The sequence below is a fragment of the Telmatherina bonti genome (assembly GCF_933228915.1).
Source record: "Telmatherina bonti genome assembly, chromosome: 5".
Classification (NCBI taxonomy): Eukaryota; Metazoa; Chordata; class Actinopteri; order Atheriniformes; family Telmatherinidae; genus Telmatherina; species Telmatherina bonti.
The window spans coordinates 28,551,636-28,572,561 of record NC_136623.1 but is presented as its reverse complement, the minus strand read 5'-3'; the positions used below and the strand labels follow the sequence as shown (position 1 = coordinate 28,572,561).

Below are 20,926 nucleotides of genomic sequence, written 5' to 3'. Positions count from 1 at the left end.
TTGATGTGAGTTTGCAGTTTCCAGCGTGTAGTGTGAGTAAATTCCAGGTGACTTAGCATGTTGTGCAGTAAAAGCAATTAGTCATAAAATGGTGATTGAAAGCCAAGCAGAATGGGGAAATGACTGAGTCACAATTAGCCTGACTATCTGTTGCCAGTTCATTTCTTCCTTGGCAAAATGTTCTCAGTGCTGTGTGACGACTGAAGGCAAGGGAAAAAGTCATTAGAGATTTTAAAATACTGATTTAAAGATTATTAAACGATTAGCTTTACCTAGTTTCATCTCAATACAGTCTTTGTTTGTTTCTCTCTGAAACAATGACCCTTCACAAGCAACAAGAACAAGGGGGGGATTAAATCATGTAAGAGCATTCCCACCGAGCTAAAAGAGCAGTTTGTTTATAGCTCTTTCACATTGTTGCAGCGTTTCATTTTCATGTCAAGAGTTGTTCCTGCTATTAGAATAAAGTTTCTTCTTTGGAAAAAGGAGGATTTCACTACATCACTATTTTCCCCTCAAGTTAAGATAGGTCTTAAACCTGAGTAGAAAAGTACTCACAAACCGAAAGCCAAAAACATGAGGTTGAGGGTTTATTATGGGGCTGGTGTTCATTGGTTTGACACTGCCATTGAGCAAACCCTGCTCTCTTGTGGTGCAGCCAACTTACTGCATCACTTTCAAATCACTTATTGGAAACATCAGTCACTGCGTGCAAATAGCAATCATTATCCAAAATCTCTGAAGGTTTTAATCTGGATTTAACTTGGCATCAGAGTTTTCTCTACATATTAAAACATTTAAACAAAAATACCTCCACTCAGAATGGCAAAATGTTATTGTTAACAACCCGCGGCACATTCTACTCTTAATATACAGGTACCTCCCAAGGCCTAGGGTTTAAGATTAAAGATCCTGTTGACAGACATGTTGAGTATTATGTCCTGTTGTTTAGTCTCTTTTGGCTCTGGATCCTTCTTCTCAGCATCTGGTCAGGAATGAGATCGGATTCTTTGACATCTGTGTTCCCACAGCCCACTACGGGGCAGCTACAGAACAGAAACAATGAGAAAAAGTTCAACGAAAAAGAAAAACTTCCTGCAGGTCAAATTTAAGACGGTTTTACCCATGTATTGTCATATCATTGAGTTCAGTAGATATATAACCAAGCAGACACCTGGAGTCTCCAGTTCAACATGAGGAGAAAACCTCATCCTAATTAGCAACTGGAGTTATGAACTGCAGAGACCTCTTCAGCAGAACATATGCTTTGATATTTACGACATAAAAGCTTTGAAAACCTTGATTACTTAAAATATGGGCACTTCAGGGCTGCTGATTAACTGATGTTCAGTAAAAGGTACATCAGTATTTCATCAGACACATGTAGTTGCATTAAAAACAAGACACTGCCACCACAGCTGAACACAGTTAAGGTTAAAGAATAATAGCAAAGATTCTTTGACAACCAGCTGTGGGATTTCATCAGCACTCCTCTAGGACCAGCCACATTTAATTTGATTCCAACATCAAAGCAGTAAAGTAAAGAAATATGAAATTAGGCAATTAAATCAGCCTGCCGCTGGTCCCACGCCAGCCTGCAGAGTCGCTTCCTGCTGCAAAACCTGACTCGACTTCTCACCGTTCTCAAAGGGGGAGCGTCTTACCGGCATTTCTTTTTCTGGCCGTGCTTTGTTTTGATCAAGCCCAGTATGGCTTCTTCATCATAGTGGTGATTACACTTCTTGTTCTTCACTGGGTTTACCATTTCCACCTTGAATACAGATGCACAGAGGCGCGTTGCATAATAAAAACTCATGAGATCACAAATAATATAGAACTATTACAGCACCAGGAATTGCAGAAACAAGTTGGATATGAAAGAACACAGAAATGTTTGCAAATGGATAAACAAAGAAGGAATGTGTAAAAGCTTGAAAGTAAAAGACTTCCTCGTGGTTCTGGGATAATTTACCTGTGTGAGTGGGCAGGAGAAATTAACTTGGCTCTGTGTAACAGCGATGTCCTCGTCAAGCTCCTCCATGTTCTCTTCTGACTCACGGTTAGCTAAAAACATAAGATATACGTAGCTTGTTTTCAAATGTTCAATCACAGTGATAAATGACAAATTGTTGAAAGGTTGCTAAGAAATATCCAACTGGCAAAGATTAGGGATGGAGTGAAATGATCTGGTACTGCATGCAACGATGGACTTAGAACAAAAACAATGTTTTTTGCAAATGTAATCTCTTATTTACAACATCTAACTTTGCTGTGCATTGTGGGAAACAGAAACATTTAACACGTCCAGGAAACAATCGGATCACAGATGAATTCCACAATTTGCAGTTCCAGCACTGTAACTGTGTGATACATCAAATGGTTCATCCTGCAGTCATTATCTAAATGTAGAGCTTTAAATAAATGTAGTAAATGGGGTGAATGGGGTATGTGTAGGTCTTGAAAACTGTTAGACCAATCATAAATAAGGAGGATAAAGTGTTTTTTTGTCTTTGGTGGATTATAGGTAACAGCTGTGACAAAGCACCAATATGCGGAAAATCAGCTTCATCTCTCACTGAGATGAAGTGAAATTTAGATTTTTAATATGGCGTGAGTCATAACTTTGCTGTTCAAGTTATGCAACCCTGTTTTTTTCCTCTTTAAAAGGTCTACAGAAAGCTCCACAACAGATGCATTAGACAAAGAAGTGCTGGTTAATTTTCCAGTGAAAAGTGAAACACACTGTGCTTTTCCTCTCAGACATTATCCCTGTTTATTATAGGTCCTGAATATATCTGAGTCCAGAAACCAGTTAATTGCTATTTTTTTGCCCTCTTGTCACTCCACAGGCCTTACCTTGTTTAAGAGAGTTCTTGATGCTGTCCTTGAACACTAGCACTTTTTGGTGATTGTGCAGTTCAGCATCTGAAAGTCTGGCAGTTCTCTGTGAGAACTGCTCCTTCACCTTGTCAGACAAGCTGAACATGGTCTCCGGCTGCTGTGGAGTGACCTAAAAGACATTGAGTAATGTTATACAACTTCCCTTAACTTGTAGAATTAGTCAGGTTTGGTGCTTAAAGTAACACACATTAAGAATAATATAAAAAGAAATGTAGAAAAAGTGGAAAATAAGACATTTGGAAACAAAATGAGTTCAGATGGGAGTTAAATTATTGTATTCTTATCTCAGTAATGCCTCTTAAATGTCATTTTGTACAAAAGCAAACTTTTTTTCCCCACTTGGATGATAACTCACCTCAGATGTGACTTGTTGTACAACATCAATAAAGTAGTTAATCTCTCTGTCCAGTTTAGCACACTCCAGAATCATGGCTTCCATCTGTTCAAGACTAGTGTTCAACGCTTCGTCTGTAAAGACATACACGAAGGTGGAAGATGTGTTTAGCTGCTTTACTTGAATGAAAAGTGGGGATTTCAGTTACATTTAATACATACACATCCTGCATTCAAAACTTTAAAAATTTCATTTGGTCACTGATTTCTCCCCTGTAATTAAACCAGCTCGTGTTGTATTCACTGCTGGTGATGTTTACAGTGAAGCATAACTTGTAAGGATTGTGTTTCTGTGGAACAGGCAGCACAGCTCAAGAAAAGCTTGGAATAGCCTTCCATGAGTCCATACCTAAACCAAAATAACACATCTGGGACCAGCTCGGGTTCAATGCAAGAGTGAGCAACAAAACCAACCTGACTCGCCTTCAACAACCATTCAACAGGCATCCCAGTGCAAAATGTGACCAGTCTGGTGAATTGCATGCTTAGCTGTGTCACTCATTTCACAGAAACGCAATCCTTCCAAGTTATACCTCCTCCCAAGGCCGGATTATCTAATGGGCATTATGGGCACAGATCTATGTGGGGCCCACGTAGGTAAAACACCAGCAGTGTGGACATGAAACAGAATTTATGTAAAAGCCAGATAGTTACACCACAGTGTCTAATGTATTGCTATTGGTAACATTGGCTGAGAGATGTTAGAAATGTTGTTTCACAGCGTATCCTTCACAATTTTTACAATGTTATGGTGTGGAACGGGGCCCCTGGAAAACTCTGGGTCCAGGGGCCTGTGCACTTTTAATCCGGCCCTGCCTCCTCCTGCAGGTGACTCAATAAATACAACCAACAACTGGTATTATAAAAGGAGAAATAATCAAGCAAAAAATAAATTTAAAAAATAAAATAAGGCCATTTGTTCTTCTGCTAAGTTTTGCAAATAAACCATCAGTGACTTTTGGATCAGTGAAGGTTGTGCAATGAAAAGCTAATTTTATTCAATAATGTTGCAGGTCAATGAAGTGATTTGACTTTGACTGGTCAATATATGAATGAATAAGATATATAAAGCATACATCACATAAAACAACTTAATCATTAGTGTTTGTATGTATAAGTGTAAGTGTATGAGTCTGATATTAAGTTTACATTTAGGAGGTACCAGTAACTGTACCTATGTGATAAATGTGACCAAATTATTAAGTATATAATTTATCCTCTGCAAAGTACAATAAAGCCACAATGTAAAATAAATAAACTGTCCATGACACAGAGCATAAAGTCACAAAAACGAAGTGTTTAAAGTCTTTTTGAGATTATTACCCTGAGCTTCCACCAGGTCTATGGCTACATCTGTCACAATGTCCATTCCTGTCCCGATGTCCGTCTGACAAGACTTCAGGCTGGAAAGTGTTCCGTGAACAGCACTTAAAGACATAACTTTGACCTTTCGTAAAAGTTTTATTAAGTATCAAATCCAGTCAACTAGCTTTCTTCGCCGCTACTGTTAGCTCACTTGCTAACATCAACCGTCAGCTACTTCCGGTTTTACTTTCGTTAGCTGATGAAAGCAAACCTCCACCTAGACTTTAAATTAGCAAAGCATTAAAATATTTTATTGTAGAGATGCTACTATCCAGATAATCGACAAGAAAAAGGCAAAAATGTTGTAGGAAATCCCTTCAAATCACCCGCGAAAGAAAAACTACGATGGAGGTCAAATTTTAATTACCGGGTAAGGTTTTTCAAAGTAAATGCCTCGTGGTAAAGTTATCACTTTAAATAAAAACAGACATGCCTGTTATTAATACTTATATTTATTGAAAAATTTAGGCTATGGCACAGATATTAGTGTACAAAATGCATTTTTAGATAAAGATCTCACTAGTCAAAACAATTACATGGAAGTCAACTATTTTAATAGCTGTGTCTCCACAAAGTGAAAAGAAGCTACCATATTTCACCAGCAATGACATGTCAAAATGCTGCTGTGAAGAGGTCTACAGACCAAGCATCTGAGATTGTCACTGCAGGAGAAGAACAAGCACGAATAATGAAATTAATGACAAATGAACACTGAATATTATGTCCTTAGTAAGACTGGTGCTTTGTGCACCATTACAAGGCACCATGCCCCCAGAGAACAATGGCAACAAAAACATCATTTTCAGCTGAAATTTCTCATGAAATTCTTTACAGTACTGTTCTGAACTCATCAAAAATGAAACTGGGCACATGGGCTTCAACCACCTAAAGAACACAGACAAAATAAAGAAAAATATTGATTACTATCCAACAAATATACAATGAAAACAAGACAATAACAATGACTGCAGTTGTGTCTCATTCAGGCCATGTGATACTTATAATTTCTCTCTAATGAAAGATTTTTTCACATGAATTTTTGAAAATACATTAAATATGTTAAGGTACTACTATAATGCTAGAGTTTTACACATTTCAACTGTGGTCATACACCATTTTTAATCACAAAAATATAAGAAAAGTGAACGTTATCTTACCTTGCGTGAGAGTTTTGTGTACTTCACATAGTCTTCAAGGAACATTAGTGCTCCCACTACATCTGAAGGCATGTCAGGGATTTTCTGGCTGTAATGGAATCAAACAAAACTCAAATATGAGCCCAAATGAGTCATGAAATGCATCTGACAAACAATCAGGAAATAAAAACATTTTTTATTCAATTTTAGATATTACCCTTACAGAAGTGAAGAGTAATTTGTTACCTTGTGCATTGCTCCATAATAGAGCGGATGAACTGTCCAATGAGAGCTAAGAACTGTTGTGTATATCTGGAGTGGAACTGCTTTAGCAGAGTGAGTAAGCCGAGCACAAGTGGCGGCCAGTCAACAGGATCTGTGGCTTTCCTGCAAGTCATTCCTGTAAGCCAAAAACTCAGTAAGTCTGACATAATGACAAAAAACACTACAGCACAGACCTTATAACTATTAAACCAAGAAGCTGATATGCATCACATTACACATTCCTTGTCAACATAGTGACTAAATATATTTTCCATGATAAGCCTGTCTGTATGCTGAGCATGCTAAACAGCCAATCCAGTTAAAAACACATTTTAAGAAAACACTGGAGCTCCTAATATAAAAAAAAAAAAGAGTTACCAAATTGTATGCAGCTTTCTCAGATCTACAAACAAAACTGGGATGAACTACGGGGTCAACAAAAAAAAAAAAAAAAAAATCCTTTATAAATAACCAACCCCTTAAAGCTCTGAACAAATCCACTCATCTGGCCTCTACACAAACAACTGAGCTACAATAACGCAGCATGGTGACAAAGAAAACTTACCTTGGTTTTTGCTGTACTGAAGTTTTGGCAGCTGAGCAACAATAAACAGGAAGTTGATGATGGGAAAGTATGGGAGACGCTTCGTAGTGATGTAGATCTGTGTGAGGCATAAACAGAAGGGTCATTTTGTTGAAAAGGAATACACACAAAACCAGTACTTTATTTATAATACAGACTAAACAAACCTATCACATGCTAAAAGTTAAACATTTCTTTTTTTTATTAAAAGGATTTCTTATTTAAATGACTGTGTTCATTTTTTAATTCAATGGCAACACGACATCTCAAAAACGTTGGAAAATAGTCATGTTTGCTATAAACATTTAAACTCTCCCAACATTTTTTGTTTTCTATGTTCTATTTTGAAAAAAAATATATAAGTTGATGAGATCTGTAAATCGTTGGCATTTATTTTTAATTGACATTTTTCCTAGTTTCCTAACTTTTCCAGGAATTTGTATCATAGTGTATTAACCTTGTTGAGTGGGTTTTGAATACCAGCCGCCTCCAGGTAGGCAGTGATCTCATATAACAGAGTGTTGTCCTCTTTAGGATAAGGCAAGGATGGGTCCTGGTAGTGAGCCTCAATGTCTGCCAAAAGAGACCTGACAGGACCATGATCAGAGTACATTTTACAGAAACATAAGAAAATACAGCAAATGAAGCAAATTTGTACAGATAAATGGATGAAACAGCAGAACTATTTGTTGATGGAATTTAATCCCATCTTAAATTCTGTAAATCCCAAACAGCAGAAGCATAAAGCTCATCTCAAACAAATAATTTGCACTCATTCAGACAACACAAAATCCTCTCATTACAGAGACATAATTAAAATGGTTTGCAATCAGCGGAAGACACACTGCATACACAAGGCTTACTTGTTGAGGTTTTCCAAGGCAGCGGCCAGGTGTTTGGAGTCAAACTTGCAGGAGTAGTTTAGCTCATTAGCAATCTGCTGTCTGAGAATCTGCATCTGACCAACCTGCAACAAACAAAAGCCCCTGAATATTGTTCTTTATTTATGGCTTTGTATTGTTTTCAGGAAACTGGCAACAATCAGGCTCTGCCATTACGTGTGATTAAATGGTTTGTGTCCGTTAACGACAGAGCATTATGGACCACAGCTACCTTCATAATGGATTCCAGGTATGCACCCCAGATCTTCTGGGACTTGGCAACAGCACTTGCATACACTTTGCTGGCATTGGCTACGGCAACAAAAAAGCATGAAATAAATATTTTAGACAAGTTGGAAACAATAATCGAGCAGGTTTTTGGCTATCATGACATATTACCTACCCACAATGCCTTGGACTGGGTTGACAGCGGTCAGCACAGTTTTGAAAATATCCACCACTGTTTTGTCCTTCAGGATGGTTTTCTGAATCATCGTCAGGAAGTTCTAATAACACAATCTGGTGTTAAAATACATTCCAGTATAATATTCTGTCGGGTTTTTTGCAGCTTTATTACCTGAAGTTCCTTGACGATCATGAAGCAGAGCAGTCGATCCAGTCCGTTGAGACCAAATGTACCCAGGGTATCCTGGATCTCAGAGAAGAGCCTGTTGTTGGTCACCTCCTGGTGGCTCTTCAGGTCGTACCAGGTGTTCATCTGGTCAATGTAGCACGTCACCCTGCAGAGATAATCTGTTCATCTGATTGGCTTTAACGGTGGTATTGATCAGACTCAATTCTAGTGACTCTGTTCGATTTTCAGTAATTTTTTCTGGGATTTCACCAATATATTTGAGGGGATATACTTTGGATCAGTGATCCTCAGGATCTCTCTGCAGAGACGACCGATGAAGGTGGCTGACTCGTCCACAGAGGGAAACTTGGGAATGGGGATGTGGGTGGACTGGTGCACACTCTGCCAGTCCTGGATCTGAACGGAAAGAAAAAACGACTACCATTACTGACAAAAAAAACAAAAACCTACCAGAACAGATCCTACAGCCTTCACAGAGATGAATTGCTGTTCAGGTGTGTCAAGGCCAACCTTTGTTCTGAGGAAACTATTGCACTCCTGCTCCACATTGTAGTTGATGATGCGGGACACCTCCTCCTGCCAGATTTTTAGGCCATAAATGCTGACATAGTCCTGGATGTACTCAAACGACCTGTAGAAACCATCCATAGTGGCTGCCATCTCCTTCAACTTGGGCATCAGTTCACTTGGCTTAAAAATAGAAATTTAATTATAGAATAATTTTTAATCTCACACTTCAGCTTTTTACGTCTCATATATTTTATTCTTACATTTAAAAATGAAACAAACGTCCCTTCATAGCTATTTAAGTGCATAAAGAAAAGCCAGTAAGACGATGATTCGTGTTATATTTGTCTACAAAGTGTATTTAGTTAGCACTGCTGGAAAAGATATGTTCTGTCAGCAACTGTAATCTCATTTTATATACACCAGATATTAGGGGTGGGAAAATCGAATAAAAAATCAGATATCAGGATTTTTTGCTTCACAATTTTAAAATCGATTTTATTTTATTTTTTTTAAATTTGATTTTTTTTTCAGATAAATAAAACTAATCCATTATAAATTGTATGTCATTTTTATTATTTTTATTGATTTTTTTACTTGTCTTCTTGGGCATTATAGCAGCAGAATGATGGTCTGACTCCTGTGTTTTTTCCTAATTGAATTAAAGGAAAATGGCGAGCAAAAAAAAAGGTTCAATACATTTTTTTTTTTTGTAATCTACAAAAATCAGCAATATTGATGATTTGTGAGAATTACAATTTAAATCGAATCAGCACCCAAAAAAAATCGAAATCGAATCGAATTGGGACAAAAGCATATCGTCACAGCCCTACCAGATATATGAAGCCGAACTAAAGACTGATGGTGTTGCAGAAAATATGCTGCTATCAGAGGATAACAGATTTGTAGTCTTGCCTTGGCCTTGGGGTTGAAGATTAAGCCTTTGTGCAAAGCATAAGCCACCCTCTTCACCAGCTCCTTCCTGATGCCATCCTCCAGAAGCTGCTTCGGATCCACCTAAAACATCACTGAATGTTAATGGAGTAAACTCTACAGCATGTACACGCACAAAAAGAATATTATGTAATTAGTTTGCAAACAGTTAAGATGGAAAATTCACCTTAATGATCCCAACTAGAGTCGTCTTCATCATCAAGATGCCCTCGGTGAAAATCGAGATGTCGTGCGTGAGCTTTGCCACCTGTATTCACATGAAGTTAAAGGACGTTTAAGTATAAAAGAGTGAAAAATAAAATCAGATGTGACCAATATGTCCTAAAAGAGGATTCCTCTATAAAAAAAAAAAAGCATGAAAAAAATGAGATGTCTGCAGCAGACAAAGCGCTCCATTAAGCCCCTTTTACCATGCTGTTTTCTTTCCAAGTTTCAAACTGTAAAATCTTCAACAATCACATTTACTTTCAGGTCATTTCAAAATGAGTCCTAACAAATGGGGGGGAAAAAAATCACTTCAGCGATTCTTGTTAAAGCAATTTAATCTGTTTCCACCAAGTTTTCCCTTCTACAGTGCTTCCTACTTCACATCAAAAGCAGCAGTTAAGAAATTGCACCCCATTTAGTAGATGAGTCTACATCAAAACACGAGGCCTCTTATCCGTGTCCTTCGTTTTAAACTCATTTTATTTGAGCTATTTTCCTTCATTTCAGCAGAATTCTAGCAAACGCTAAACGAACAGGACTGAGTTTCAATCACAACAGTTGTTTTACTTCATAGCGAGCCCCCAGCTGGGAGTAGTCCTTCAACTTGTCCTTATCTAGCCGTGTGGGCACCTCCATGATGTCGTGGATTTGAAGTTTAATGATCTTGGCCAAGGAGGTGAACATGCTCTCAGGGATAATTTGAAGCACCTAGAAACAGGAAAAAAAATGTACCCAGTGAGTGCATTTTTTTTATGCTAGAATAGCTCAAGTACTCCTAAAAAGTTGTGTAAGAGAAATGTGTAAAAACCTAGTTATACATGCATATTGTGACTGATGGGACCAGAAGGTAAAACCATCTTAAGGTACACAGCCGATAAGTGTTTCTGTTTGGGTAAATTTGCCAAACAGATGGCTCTAGGCAAACTAATCATTGCGACAGCTGTTCTTGCACAGATTCTAAACAATAATTTGCAAGACATGGAGCTAATTTGTTACAGTTATGTAACCACATTCATCACTGAGGGCCTTTTTCCAAACAGAAGTAGCAAGACTGTATTACACAGTACCTTTCTGACATAAGCAACCAGCTCTCCAGAGTAGAACTGTGAGACGCTCAGAAGGTCGGCACTGTTGGCCTGGTTGATTCGCAGCAACGGGAGATCCAGTGCAGATGCAAGCTGATCATAAAAACAAAAACACAACATAAGTATTGATATATGAATCATGCAGCGTTTGTGTGTGAGTATTTGGTCAGAAACAAATAATCCTCACCTTTAGAAATGTAGCTCTCAGTTTTGTGACCATGGATGGGTTGACTCTGATGCTCTCCTGCATGATTGATGTAAAGCTGCAGAATAAAACATGAGACAGGGTGGTGAGGTCTGCCACACGGACAACACAACGACACAAATGAGCTGAATCAAAGTCAAAAGATGTGCTGCATGGGGATCCTTCTGATGTATAAAGTTAAGAAGGATGAGCTGCCGTTGTTTACAGATAGCTGGGGGAAAGAAACATCTATAATTATCTCCACCACGCTGAGGAGCTACTAAAAGAAAACAGCAGCAATTGTGTAAAAAAAAATCCATTAACAGCACTTGCAGACTGTGTACCTATCAATTATCTGCCATGCGTAGGACAGATCTCCAACTATCTGCATGGTGATTAAGACTTCCTCTTTAATGTTGATGGTGCGGATCATCTGGTGCAGGAATTTCCTGGTATCGGCTAAAAACTGGCAGACCTGCAGGTTGGACTCCAGCTGGTGAAACTCCTGAACCTACAGATGAAAAAAAAAAGATTTTCTTTACAAGAGGATGTAAAATAAGAAAAGAAGGCAGACATGACAATTCAAATACACAATGCCGCAATTATATATGTGCCCAATGATTGCAAAACTTTTCCAGGCGCCTTTATGTACATTAAAGTTTGTATTTATGTGTGTTTATAGTTGAGTTGAGCCATGAAACTCTGTTTTCATTTTCACCTTGTGTCTCTGCATGAAGCTAAAGCTAACAAGCTACCTATAAGTACTACAAATCTAACAAATGCTCCACAATTGTCGGGGTATTTAGAGCAAATGTTGAGCAATCGCCCCAAATAGACCCTTCTTGAAAACTATTATCTCTGTCTGATCTAGGCAGAATATGTTAAGCCATGGTGAAATAATAGAACTGCCGGACTCGCCTCAACAAGCGCCTGTATCAGCTGAACGGTCTTCCTCCCTGCAGCCGTGGAGTCCTCATAGTTCAAAGACTCGATCTGCTTTGAGATTTCCCTAAACCACGCCTGCAGGTTCTCTGTGAACGGTAGCAGAAGTGTGCAAAACAACAGACTTTAAAAGAGAAAAGACTTCTTTATTTGTCCTTGCTGCAGTGTTTTAGTTAAACTCCCCTTTTCAGCCGTGGCTGCGGCCCTTAAATTTGGTGTCCCTCACCGTTTTTCTCCACCCTGGTCAGAGGCTTGACGCCAGAGAAGACTTCGGCCAGCTCGGTCATTCTTTCAGATCCCTCCTTCTTGTAGCTCTCCCATTTGATCTGCTTCTCCACCAACATCTGCTTGAACATCTGCAGGAGGGACAGCACAGATGCTTAGCCGATGAGGAAGGATTAGTCAGATGAGAATGAGTAATTAGAACATTAAATTTGCATCCTCTCCTACTGAAACGCTGGCTATCCATATGCTAGCTCACAGTGAGCTAACAAGGCAGCATGTCTAACACGAACTAGTTAACCAGGTATTTCCTTTTACTTTGAAGTACAAGAAGCGTATTTAAAAGCAATAAAGTCCTCATACTTCCACCATCGACATGGTTTGAGGAAACACTCACCTCTTTAAGTGTGAACTCAAACTGAGCGGTGTCCAGCAGGAGCTGGAACAAGATCTTGGGGTTATACTTGGAGTCATTGAGCACTTGATCTTTGATCTGACGAAGTCTCTTATTGTTTGGATCATAAGCTGAAAAAATAGAAATATAAGTAAAAAAAAAATATATATCACTTATCTAAAAATAAGATGGAGCTTGGAAACATGAGCTTAATCAGTTTCTTTCTGCATACACATGCCACATAAATTCATCTAGACATGAAAAACCATTCAGTTACAGTCCTCAGATAATATTAAATATAATAATTAAATTATTTCTTTATTCATAAGTCTTGGAAGAAGAAAACCAAATCCAAATATTTTCCCTCCTATTCTCACCTGACTCAGCAGAGTGCAGCATCAGCCAGCGGATAGCAACATTGCAGTCTCTCAGGCAGTTGAGTAGTTTGGGAATGTTGTCCAGGATGATCTCCTCCCTGAGGAAACCTTCCTTCAGCAGCTGCTGCACCTGAGGCCTCAGGCTTTCCATACTGGCTGCGTAGCGAGTGGCCTGCGCACAGCGGCAGTGAAGAACACATCAGAAGATTTATTCTGATCTACAAATTGTTCATTAATTCATCGTCACGAGTATGAATGATGAAACTCCAGGTGGCAAAAATATGAGGGCCAATCCAGCTGGGTCCTTGGCAGCATGCCAACTTACCAGCAACACATTAGCATCTCCCATCTTTTTAACAAACTCATCAAGAAAAGTTGTAAAAAGTCTTTCTAAAGTCAGAGACTGTGATGAACAACCCTGTGGTTTGAATTTATTTTCCATACAGTCACACCAGATGTAATCTCCCTGCACACATTAATGCACATGAACACAATGAGCAAACTAAAACTGCAGAATCTAAATACATGTAGCTGCAAAACGAATGCATTTATTATACCTGCTCTTTGATGTTCGCAGAGTCCAATGTGTAGTTGAGAGCCGTCTTGGCTGCTTTGTATGGTTCCCAAGCCTCCACCAGGTTGACTGTGATCCCCATGTAGATGCTGATAACCTGCAGACAGCCAACACAAAGGCTTTATTACAAAATCTCACATCAAAAGCTGAAAGAAAATGTTTGACAGAGAAGACGGGAGAACATATTGTATATTGTGAGTCAATGTATCAGAAAGACAAAGCAAAACAGATTAAGCATGCAGGCGAAGGATTGTTTCTCAAATGAATTTTTACCCAGTTATCAGGGAAGTATTTGTCTACTATCTCCCTCATCTTGGCCTGCTGAGTGTGCAGGATGGAAGGGCTGAAAAACAGGCACACGTAAAGCATGGCTGCCTGGTTCGCCAGCGCTGTGCTTCGATGCTCAGGTAGGGGATATGCAGACACCTGAGGGACAAGTGGGAAAAATACGGTTGTAGTCGGCCTGGAAAGTAGCTAAAATCAATACCAACACCAGTTCCAGCCAAATAAAATCTGTAGAAGCATTTCCACAAGGCACTCGCTTGTAAAAAGAAAAAAAAAAAAGAAAAAGGACAGGATCTATTACCTACTTACATTATACACCTATAACATAAAACATGTCTGGCAGCTTCTCACTTGGTTGTAAATGTCGTCGGAGCGCAGCCTCCCAACAACCATGCTGATGAAAGTGGAACTGATGGGAACCCTCTGGAAGTAGCTCTCTGGGTAGTTGGCTGGTCGTTTCGCTCCGGGCTGGCTGGTGTAGCCGGTGCTGCGCAGGAGCTTGCAGATGTCATCCAGGTTAGAGTCAGCTGATGAACGGGCCGCACTAAAGTACCCGCCCCCCCCAAAAAAAATGTAACAATAAGACAGGAGTAGAAAGAATATGAAGCAAGCTTTGTCAAACTGGCTCATCGTTCACCAGGAAGCATTAGTCATGACTTTTAATGATTATTGCACGAGTGTGTGTGTGCGTGTGTGTGTGTGTGTGTGTGTGTGTATCTGGTATGTTCTGTGTTGCCCTTTAACACACCTGTATCTATAGTAAGAAACCAGCATCCTCTCCCTGACCTCTCCTTCAATTTTCTGGTCAATTACCAACAACATGACTCCATACAGGTAGAGCGCCTCACACTGGATGGGAAAGAAAAAAGGGAAACACCATCAATAAATGCAGTATATATTTAGTTATAAAGGGAAGTATTGTGTGGTGAACATAAATTATGCAGCTCAATAACACAGGTGTCAAAACAAGATGTTAGCTGTATCTGATGTTAACAAGGTGAATAATAACTTGCATTTATGCTACTTACTAGGAGCTGTTTCCCATCCTCATTTAGCAGCACCGTCTCCAAGGTCTGCTGAATATAAACACCCTCATATAGGTCGTCTAAATATCTGGAGAGAGACAAAAATAAAATAATAACATATTGGTGGGTTTTGTTGAGTTCTGTTGGGCATTAATGCAAAAAGACTTGAGTCTCGGGGTGAAGTTTGCTGTTACTTATTTTACCAATGCTCCACAATTGTCAGAGTATTTAGAGCAAGTGTTGAGCAGTCGCCCCGAATAGACCCTTCTTGTCATACCTATTAAGATCCATGATATATTTGTGGACGCTCTCAAAAGCCAGATAGAACCTGGACAGGATTTCAATGTTGTTCTCTCTGAACTCTTCATCCAGATCCTGAAGCTCAGCTTTGGCTTCCAGCTTCCCCTCATAATACTCAGGACCCTGGAGGGAAGCCAAGATGGTGAATCAGTGCCGTGCAAATGCAATTAACACTCGTGGTTTTATGAAGATATAGATCAATAAACACACAATTTAAGTATGAATCTGAGAGTCTCCTCTTTTGTACGTAGGGATGCACCGATACTGATATTAGTATTGGTATCGGCTCAATACCAAGTTTGTGTACTCGTACTTGGAGTTAATAAAAGTGTACCAATACCACACTAGTCAAGCCAGTGCAGATGCTTTTTATGACATGCTTCGGACATGTTTTAAAAGAAATAAATGCATTGAATGTTAAAATGTGACATTTTTTGCTACACTAAAAGCGATTTCTTTATTTCAAAATTACACATTTATAGTTGTATTTCAGTAAAATGTGTCAAATCAAAATAAAACTTGTTGTTAGATCTGTGATGTTATTATATTTGTATTGGTGAGGTGACTTCACAACCTAAGGAAATCTAACACAGTTGTAACAACAATAATAACCATAGTCACACAATAATGTTCACATAAACAGATTTGGTATCAGCAAATATCGTTATCTGCAGATATTCAAATTTCAGATATTGGTATTGAATCAGAACTCCCAAAAAGTGGATCAGTGCATCCCTACTTGTACGGTTTGTGCCCAGGAAGAAAGTCCACCAGCCCATACTTCTGTTAAATCTATAAGATGTGGTAGTTTGAGCACAGTAACCTGAAGACCACATGAAACTTTAATAGGTTAAATCAAAGAGATTAGACGGTTTTTAATATAATTCATACCTTGAAATAGCTGAAGTCACAGATAATGTCCCCATATTTCTGTTGGTCGCTTTTGTCCTTCATCTTAAAAACTGCCGGGATAAAATCAGACAGACGCAGGAGCTCTGCAATAATGGCATTTCCTCTGGAAACTATCCTGAGGATGGCCTGGCCACACAGGTTATTCTCCGCCAGGAAGTCCACCATGGTGGTTGAAGAGGGAAGAGGAGGACAAGCAACACTCTGATGCTATTTTTGTTTGGCAAATATTCCAGATCGTCCTAGAAATGATAAAAGAAAAAAAAATGTCTGAACAAACAAAAGTTATCTCATTTTATTATGTTACAGATGATTCTGTAAACACAGTTAAATATATCTAATAAGGACACAGACATTTCATAAATATGTATAATTATTAAAGCAATTACTGGTCTGCATGTGTTCGTGTGCACAATGTATATGTGTATAAACTTGCATATTGATTCATATGATTCAACTTGGTGTGTGTGGTGTGGTGTGGTTTTCGTCCTGGTCGCGGAACAGTGGACCAGCTCTATACCCTCTTTGGGGTCCTGGAGGGGGCATGGGAGTTTGCCCAACCAGTCTACATGTGCTTTGTGGACCTGGAGAAGGCATTCGACCGTGTCCCCCGGGGGCTCCTGTGGGGGGTACTCTGGGAGTATGGGGTACCGGACCCCCTTGTACGAGCTGTCCGGTCCCTGTACGACAGGTGTCAGAGCTTGGTCCACATTGCCGGTAGTAAGTCGGATTCGTTTCCGGTGAGGGTTGGACTCCGCCAAGGCTGCCCTTTATCACCGATTCTGTTCATAACTTATATGGACAGAATTTCTAGGCGCAGCCGAGGGGTTGAGGGGATCCGACTTGGTGGCCTCAGGATTGGGTCCCTGCTTTTTGCGGATGACGTGGTCCTGTTGGCTTCATCTGGTCGTGATCTCCAGCTCTCGCTTGAGCGATTCGCGGCCGAGTGTGAAGCGGCTGGGATGAGAATCAGCACCTCCAATTTTGAGACCATGGTCCTCAGCCGGAATGGGGTGGATTGCCCTCTCCGGGTCGGGAGTCAGGTCCTGCCTCAAGTGGAGGAGTTTAAATATCTCGGGGTCTTGTTCACGAGTGAGGGAAGGATGGAGCGTGCGATCGACAGACGGATCGGTGCGGCGTCTGCAGTAATGCGGACTCTGCGCCGGTCTGTCGTGGTGAAGAAGGAGCTGAGCCAGAAGGCAAAGCTCTCGATTTACCAGTCGATCTACATTCCTACCCTCACCTATGGTCATGAGCTGTGGGTCGTGACCGAAAGAACGAGATCTCGTATACAGGCGGCTGAAATGGGTTTCCTCCGCAGGGTGGCCGGGCTCTCCCTTAGAGATAGGGTGAGGAGCTCGGTCATCCGGGAGGGGCTCAGAGTAGAGCCGCTGCTCCTCCGCATCGAGAGGAACCAGTTGAAGTGGCTCGGGCATCTGGTCAGGATGCCTCCTGGACGCCTCCCTGGTGAGGTGTTCCAGGCACGTCCCTCTGGGAGGAGACCCCGGGGAAGACCCAGGACACGCTGGAGGGATTATATCTCTCGGCTGGCTTGGGAACGCCTCGGGATCCTCCCCACAGAGTTGGCAAATGTGGCTGGGGAGAGGGAAGTCTGGGCTTCCCTGCTTAGGCTGCTGCCCCCGTGACCCGACCCCGGATAAACGGCAGAAGATGGATGGATGGATGGATGATTCAACTTTCTAGAGTATGACTTATTCCTACAAGGAGACTGATTCTCTTTCTATGTACACTGTACATGTGATGTGCTGAAACCCAGTCTGAAGGTACCTTTGTTCTGTCCTAAAATGATAAAGTTACACAAAAACCCTTCTCCTGAGCTGCCAAGCTTTCACACTTTCATATTACATGGACTGGATTGTTTGTGAAGAACATGGAAACTATTTGGTTTTTTATCAATAATTCATATCTCTAAAACAAAGAAAGCAGCCATGACGGTTCTTCATTTCTGACCTATCATAGAAGTCTTTGTTATGTCTGTTTGGTCAGAAGGAAATACTCAGAGAGAAAGGGGCTCATGCAATGTATGTTAAGAGAAAAAAGGGGGGAGGCATCCATCATAAAGTCATATAAACTTCTGATCCTAAAGCCTGATCATCAGGGCTCACTATTCTGCAAGTACTATTTGTTTCCCCACTGCAACACCCCTGATTCCAAATAAATGGATCTCTGACCAGCTCTGCACAAGTTTGCTATTGACTAAATCATTTGAGGCAGCTCTTTTGTTTATTTGTTTGTTTTAAAGACGTACCATAAACAAAGAAATCCACCATTTGCTTATCGTAGTCAGAATTGAATAAATGACTTGTTGAACCTGTTATGCTCGATCATTGACCACCACATACGAGCTAACGTTAGCATTAGCCTCCCAGCTCCTTTCATTCACCATAATGCTGCAGACGACACAACAGTATGTGTAAATGTGCTCAAATCTTTTATAATTTTATAAGTTTGAATAAGTATTATTATTTAAAAGTCAAGACTGCAAAGGCAGGTACTTACCTCTTTGGAGCTCCTCTTCCCTATTTACTTCCTCATGACCAACCACATGACTCTGCTGGCAGGGTGCGTTAGGTTCTTCTCACGCTGCTCTTCTCAGGCGGGCGGAAACAACTAATTGATACATATTAACATCAGTCTCTTTCACTATTTTATGTTGCTTACTCAAGAGGTTCTGCTGTAAACTAATTAATCTGAAAAACAGCCTAAGTACATTTGTTTGAATTAAAAATGTGGGTCTGTTGATTTAGCTGGTTTAGTCTCTTGTGCAATATTAAACAGAATGATCCGTGTGCCTGCATCCTTCTGTAGGTGGCGACAGAGATCCACTAAATCCTCCTTTTCTCTCTATCGCTTCTACCTTTATCTTTTTGTTGATACCTGGCTCCACAGGGAAGCAATGATTTACAGGGATCACACCTGGACAGAAATTAAACTAACCCTCTGTCTCAGTGAACTCAGAGATAATAAAACCACAGGGAAGAGGATGTATGCCATCTGTCCTTCAGCAGAAAAATGTCCTTCTTAAAGTACTGTTGTTTTTTTCTTCAGGCCTTCTGAGGTGGACTTTTCCTGTCACAGGAAACCACTGATTATTTTTTGCCAATGAAACATTAGATCAGTCAGGTAGAGCAGCTGCGGTAATAACTACAGTAATAATTAACTCTCCCTGTAAAAGTTTCTCTCCATCACAGAATGCATCAAACCCAGTCATATCCAGCATGTGGTTGGCAATGATGAGTAGGCAAAAGCTCGCGAGTTGCCTTCAGATTTTGATTGAACTGGAGCTTTATTGCCAATAGGTCTCACACACTGTCAGGCGCTTCCTTTAAGCAGTGCGAGCCCGAGGTTAATGACAGCCATATGGCGAGAGCTGTTTGTTTAACCTGTTATTCATCTATGTGACAGAGTAGAGTCTAATCTCCTTTTTTTCTACCTGTGATAGCTTTGCCTCCCACAGATGGGTGTTATTATTCAGCTTTCATGTGATTTAACGGTTTAGTTCCTGTAAAAAAAGAAAAACTTAACTTAAACATTGTGTTTTATGTCAGATTTTCAAACAATTGTGTGGTTCAAGTTGAGACTTTTGCAGGCTGTCTTCAGCACTTTGAATTCAGAAGTGCAACATATGCAAAGGTGTCAGATACTTAACATCCAAAACAACTTGAATCTTTTTTCACAGATGGATTTTTACAATGGAGGAGTGAAGAGAAAAACAAGAAGAGCCAGATGCACATTTAAATTCATAGCCTGCCTTCTTATTGACGTGCATGTTCACAAACTACACACTGTGTCACTGCAGCTACTAGATTTATAACCTATTTACCATCAGACCAAGGTCACCCTCTGAGTAGCACCTGGGTCAGCTGTATGGGCTTCCTGGAAGCCTCATGAAAGGTTTTCACTAATGAAGTCTTGCATTTGTCACCTTCCTGATTAACCTTGTTAAGCCTGAAGGGGGTTTCTCTTCTAGTTATCTGTATTGATCTTTGGAGAATTATAAAACAGTGGATGATTGTTATTAGTTACACATGTATGCAAGTAATTTACTTCTACGATGCAATCTGATCCCAGAGAGAAATATCCCAGACCCCTACTGAGCGTTTTAGCCATTAACTGAGGAGAAACAAAATAACGACGTGTCTCTGCTAATTAGGAGTCCTGACAGATCCCATTTGAGTTGCCAGGCAACCAATGACAGTTACATCTTTTGTCAGTGATACCCCTGAACTGACTGACGAATGATAATATTCCTTATGATATGCAACAGTCATGTAAAAAAAAAAACTTTTTATTTATCAAACTTACATCTAAGGTTTGATGCATCAGAGAGTTAAAAGACACTGATTGTGTTATTGCAGCATCTTGATGCTTTTTCTATTCAGCCTTTGGATCATTGTCCTGTTGTGTGACACAGTTTCAGCCACGCTCCAGCTGTCAGACAGATGGCCTCACATTTGACTCTGGATATACAACAAAAATCATGGTTGTTAAATAGACTGACAGGTCCTGTTGATGCAGAACAAGCCCAAACCATCAGCTTTCCACCTCCATATTTGACAGTATGAGGTATGTGTACTGATCTGCTGTGTTTGGTTTTCGTTTGACATCGTGCCATGTATTAGTGACAAAACACTTCTACTTTGATCTTGTCTTCCCAAAGAGCATTATTAAAGGAGTGCTGTGCTTTTTTTCAGCTACAACTTTGCGATCTGAAAGTTGGCGTGCTATGTTGAGAAATGGAAGAGACTTTCTCCTGCAATCCTTTAAACAAGCTAACCCTTTTAGCGCTTTTCTAACTGTACTGTAATGAACTTTAATGTTT

At 40.0% G+C, this 20,926-nt stretch overlaps 2 protein-coding genes across 2 annotated transcripts; both read right to left on the bottom strand.

Moving 5' to 3' along the window:
• Positions 1-426: 426 nt before the first annotated feature.
• Positions 427-4,971, bottom strand: nsmce2 (NSE2 (MMS21) homolog, SMC5-SMC6 complex SUMO ligase). The gene is made up of 6 exons (XM_079240030.1): positions 4,618-4,971; positions 3,257-3,369; positions 2,857-3,010; positions 1,973-2,064; positions 1,665-1,771; positions 427-1,046 (listed from the first exon to the last, which is right to left on the bottom strand). The coding sequence occupies exons 1-6, from the start codon at positions 4,730-4,732 to the stop codon at positions 935-937; spliced, it is 693 nt and encodes a 230-aa protein (XP_079096156.1). The 5' UTR covers positions 4,733-4,971; the 3' UTR covers positions 427-934.
• Positions 4,972-5,183: 212 nt separating this feature from the next.
• washc5 (WASH complex subunit 5) lies at positions 5,184-18,637 on the bottom strand. Its single transcript, XM_079241231.1, has 29 exons — positions 18,604-18,637; positions 16,066-16,325; positions 15,152-15,297; positions 14,878-14,962; positions 14,598-14,698; positions 14,201-14,393; positions 13,838-13,990; positions 13,548-13,661; positions 12,991-13,162; positions 12,617-12,744; positions 12,224-12,353; positions 11,974-12,086; positions 11,400-11,566; positions 11,059-11,134; positions 10,854-10,964; positions 10,354-10,494; positions 9,746-9,826; positions 9,541-9,642; positions 8,629-8,808; positions 8,390-8,514; positions 8,101-8,263; positions 7,927-8,029; positions 7,756-7,835; positions 7,506-7,609; positions 7,100-7,229; positions 6,625-6,721; positions 6,042-6,195; positions 5,817-5,904; positions 5,184-5,544 (listed from the first exon to the last, which is right to left on the bottom strand). The coding sequence occupies exons 2-29, from the start codon at positions 16,249-16,251 to the stop codon at positions 5,488-5,490; spliced, it is 3,480 nt and encodes a 1,159-aa protein (XP_079097357.1). The 5' UTR covers positions 16,252-16,325; positions 18,604-18,637; the 3' UTR covers positions 5,184-5,487.
• Positions 18,638-20,926: the final 2,289 nt, after the last annotated feature.

Excerpts from the sequence above, each read along its gene's own strand:
- washc5 (XM_079241231.1), bottom strand. The coding sequence starts at position 16,251 with ATGGTGGACTTCCTGGCGGAGAATAACCTGTGTGGCCAGGCCATCCTC. Across the intron at positions 7,836-7,926 it reads CCCAGTCCAAGGCATTGTGG|CCAATGCCAGCAAAGTGTAT; the intron begins GTAGGTAATATG and ends TTGTTGCCGTAG. Across the intron at positions 5,905-6,041 it reads ATTATGGAGCAATGCACAAG|CCAGAAAATCCCTGACATGC; the intron begins GTAACAAATTAC and ends ATTCCATTACAG.
- nsmce2 (XM_079240030.1), bottom strand. The coding sequence starts at position 4,732 with ATGTCTTTAAGTGCTGTTCACGGAACACTTTCCAGCCTGAAGTCTTGT. Across the intron at positions 3,011-3,256 it reads TACAACAAGTCACATCTGAG|GTCACTCCACAGCAGCCGGA; the intron begins GTGAGTTATCAT and ends AATGTCTTTTAG. Across the intron at positions 1,772-1,972 it reads TCTCCTGCCCACTCACACAG|GTGGAAATGGTAAACCCAGT; the intron begins GTAAATTATCCC and ends TCTGTATTCAAG.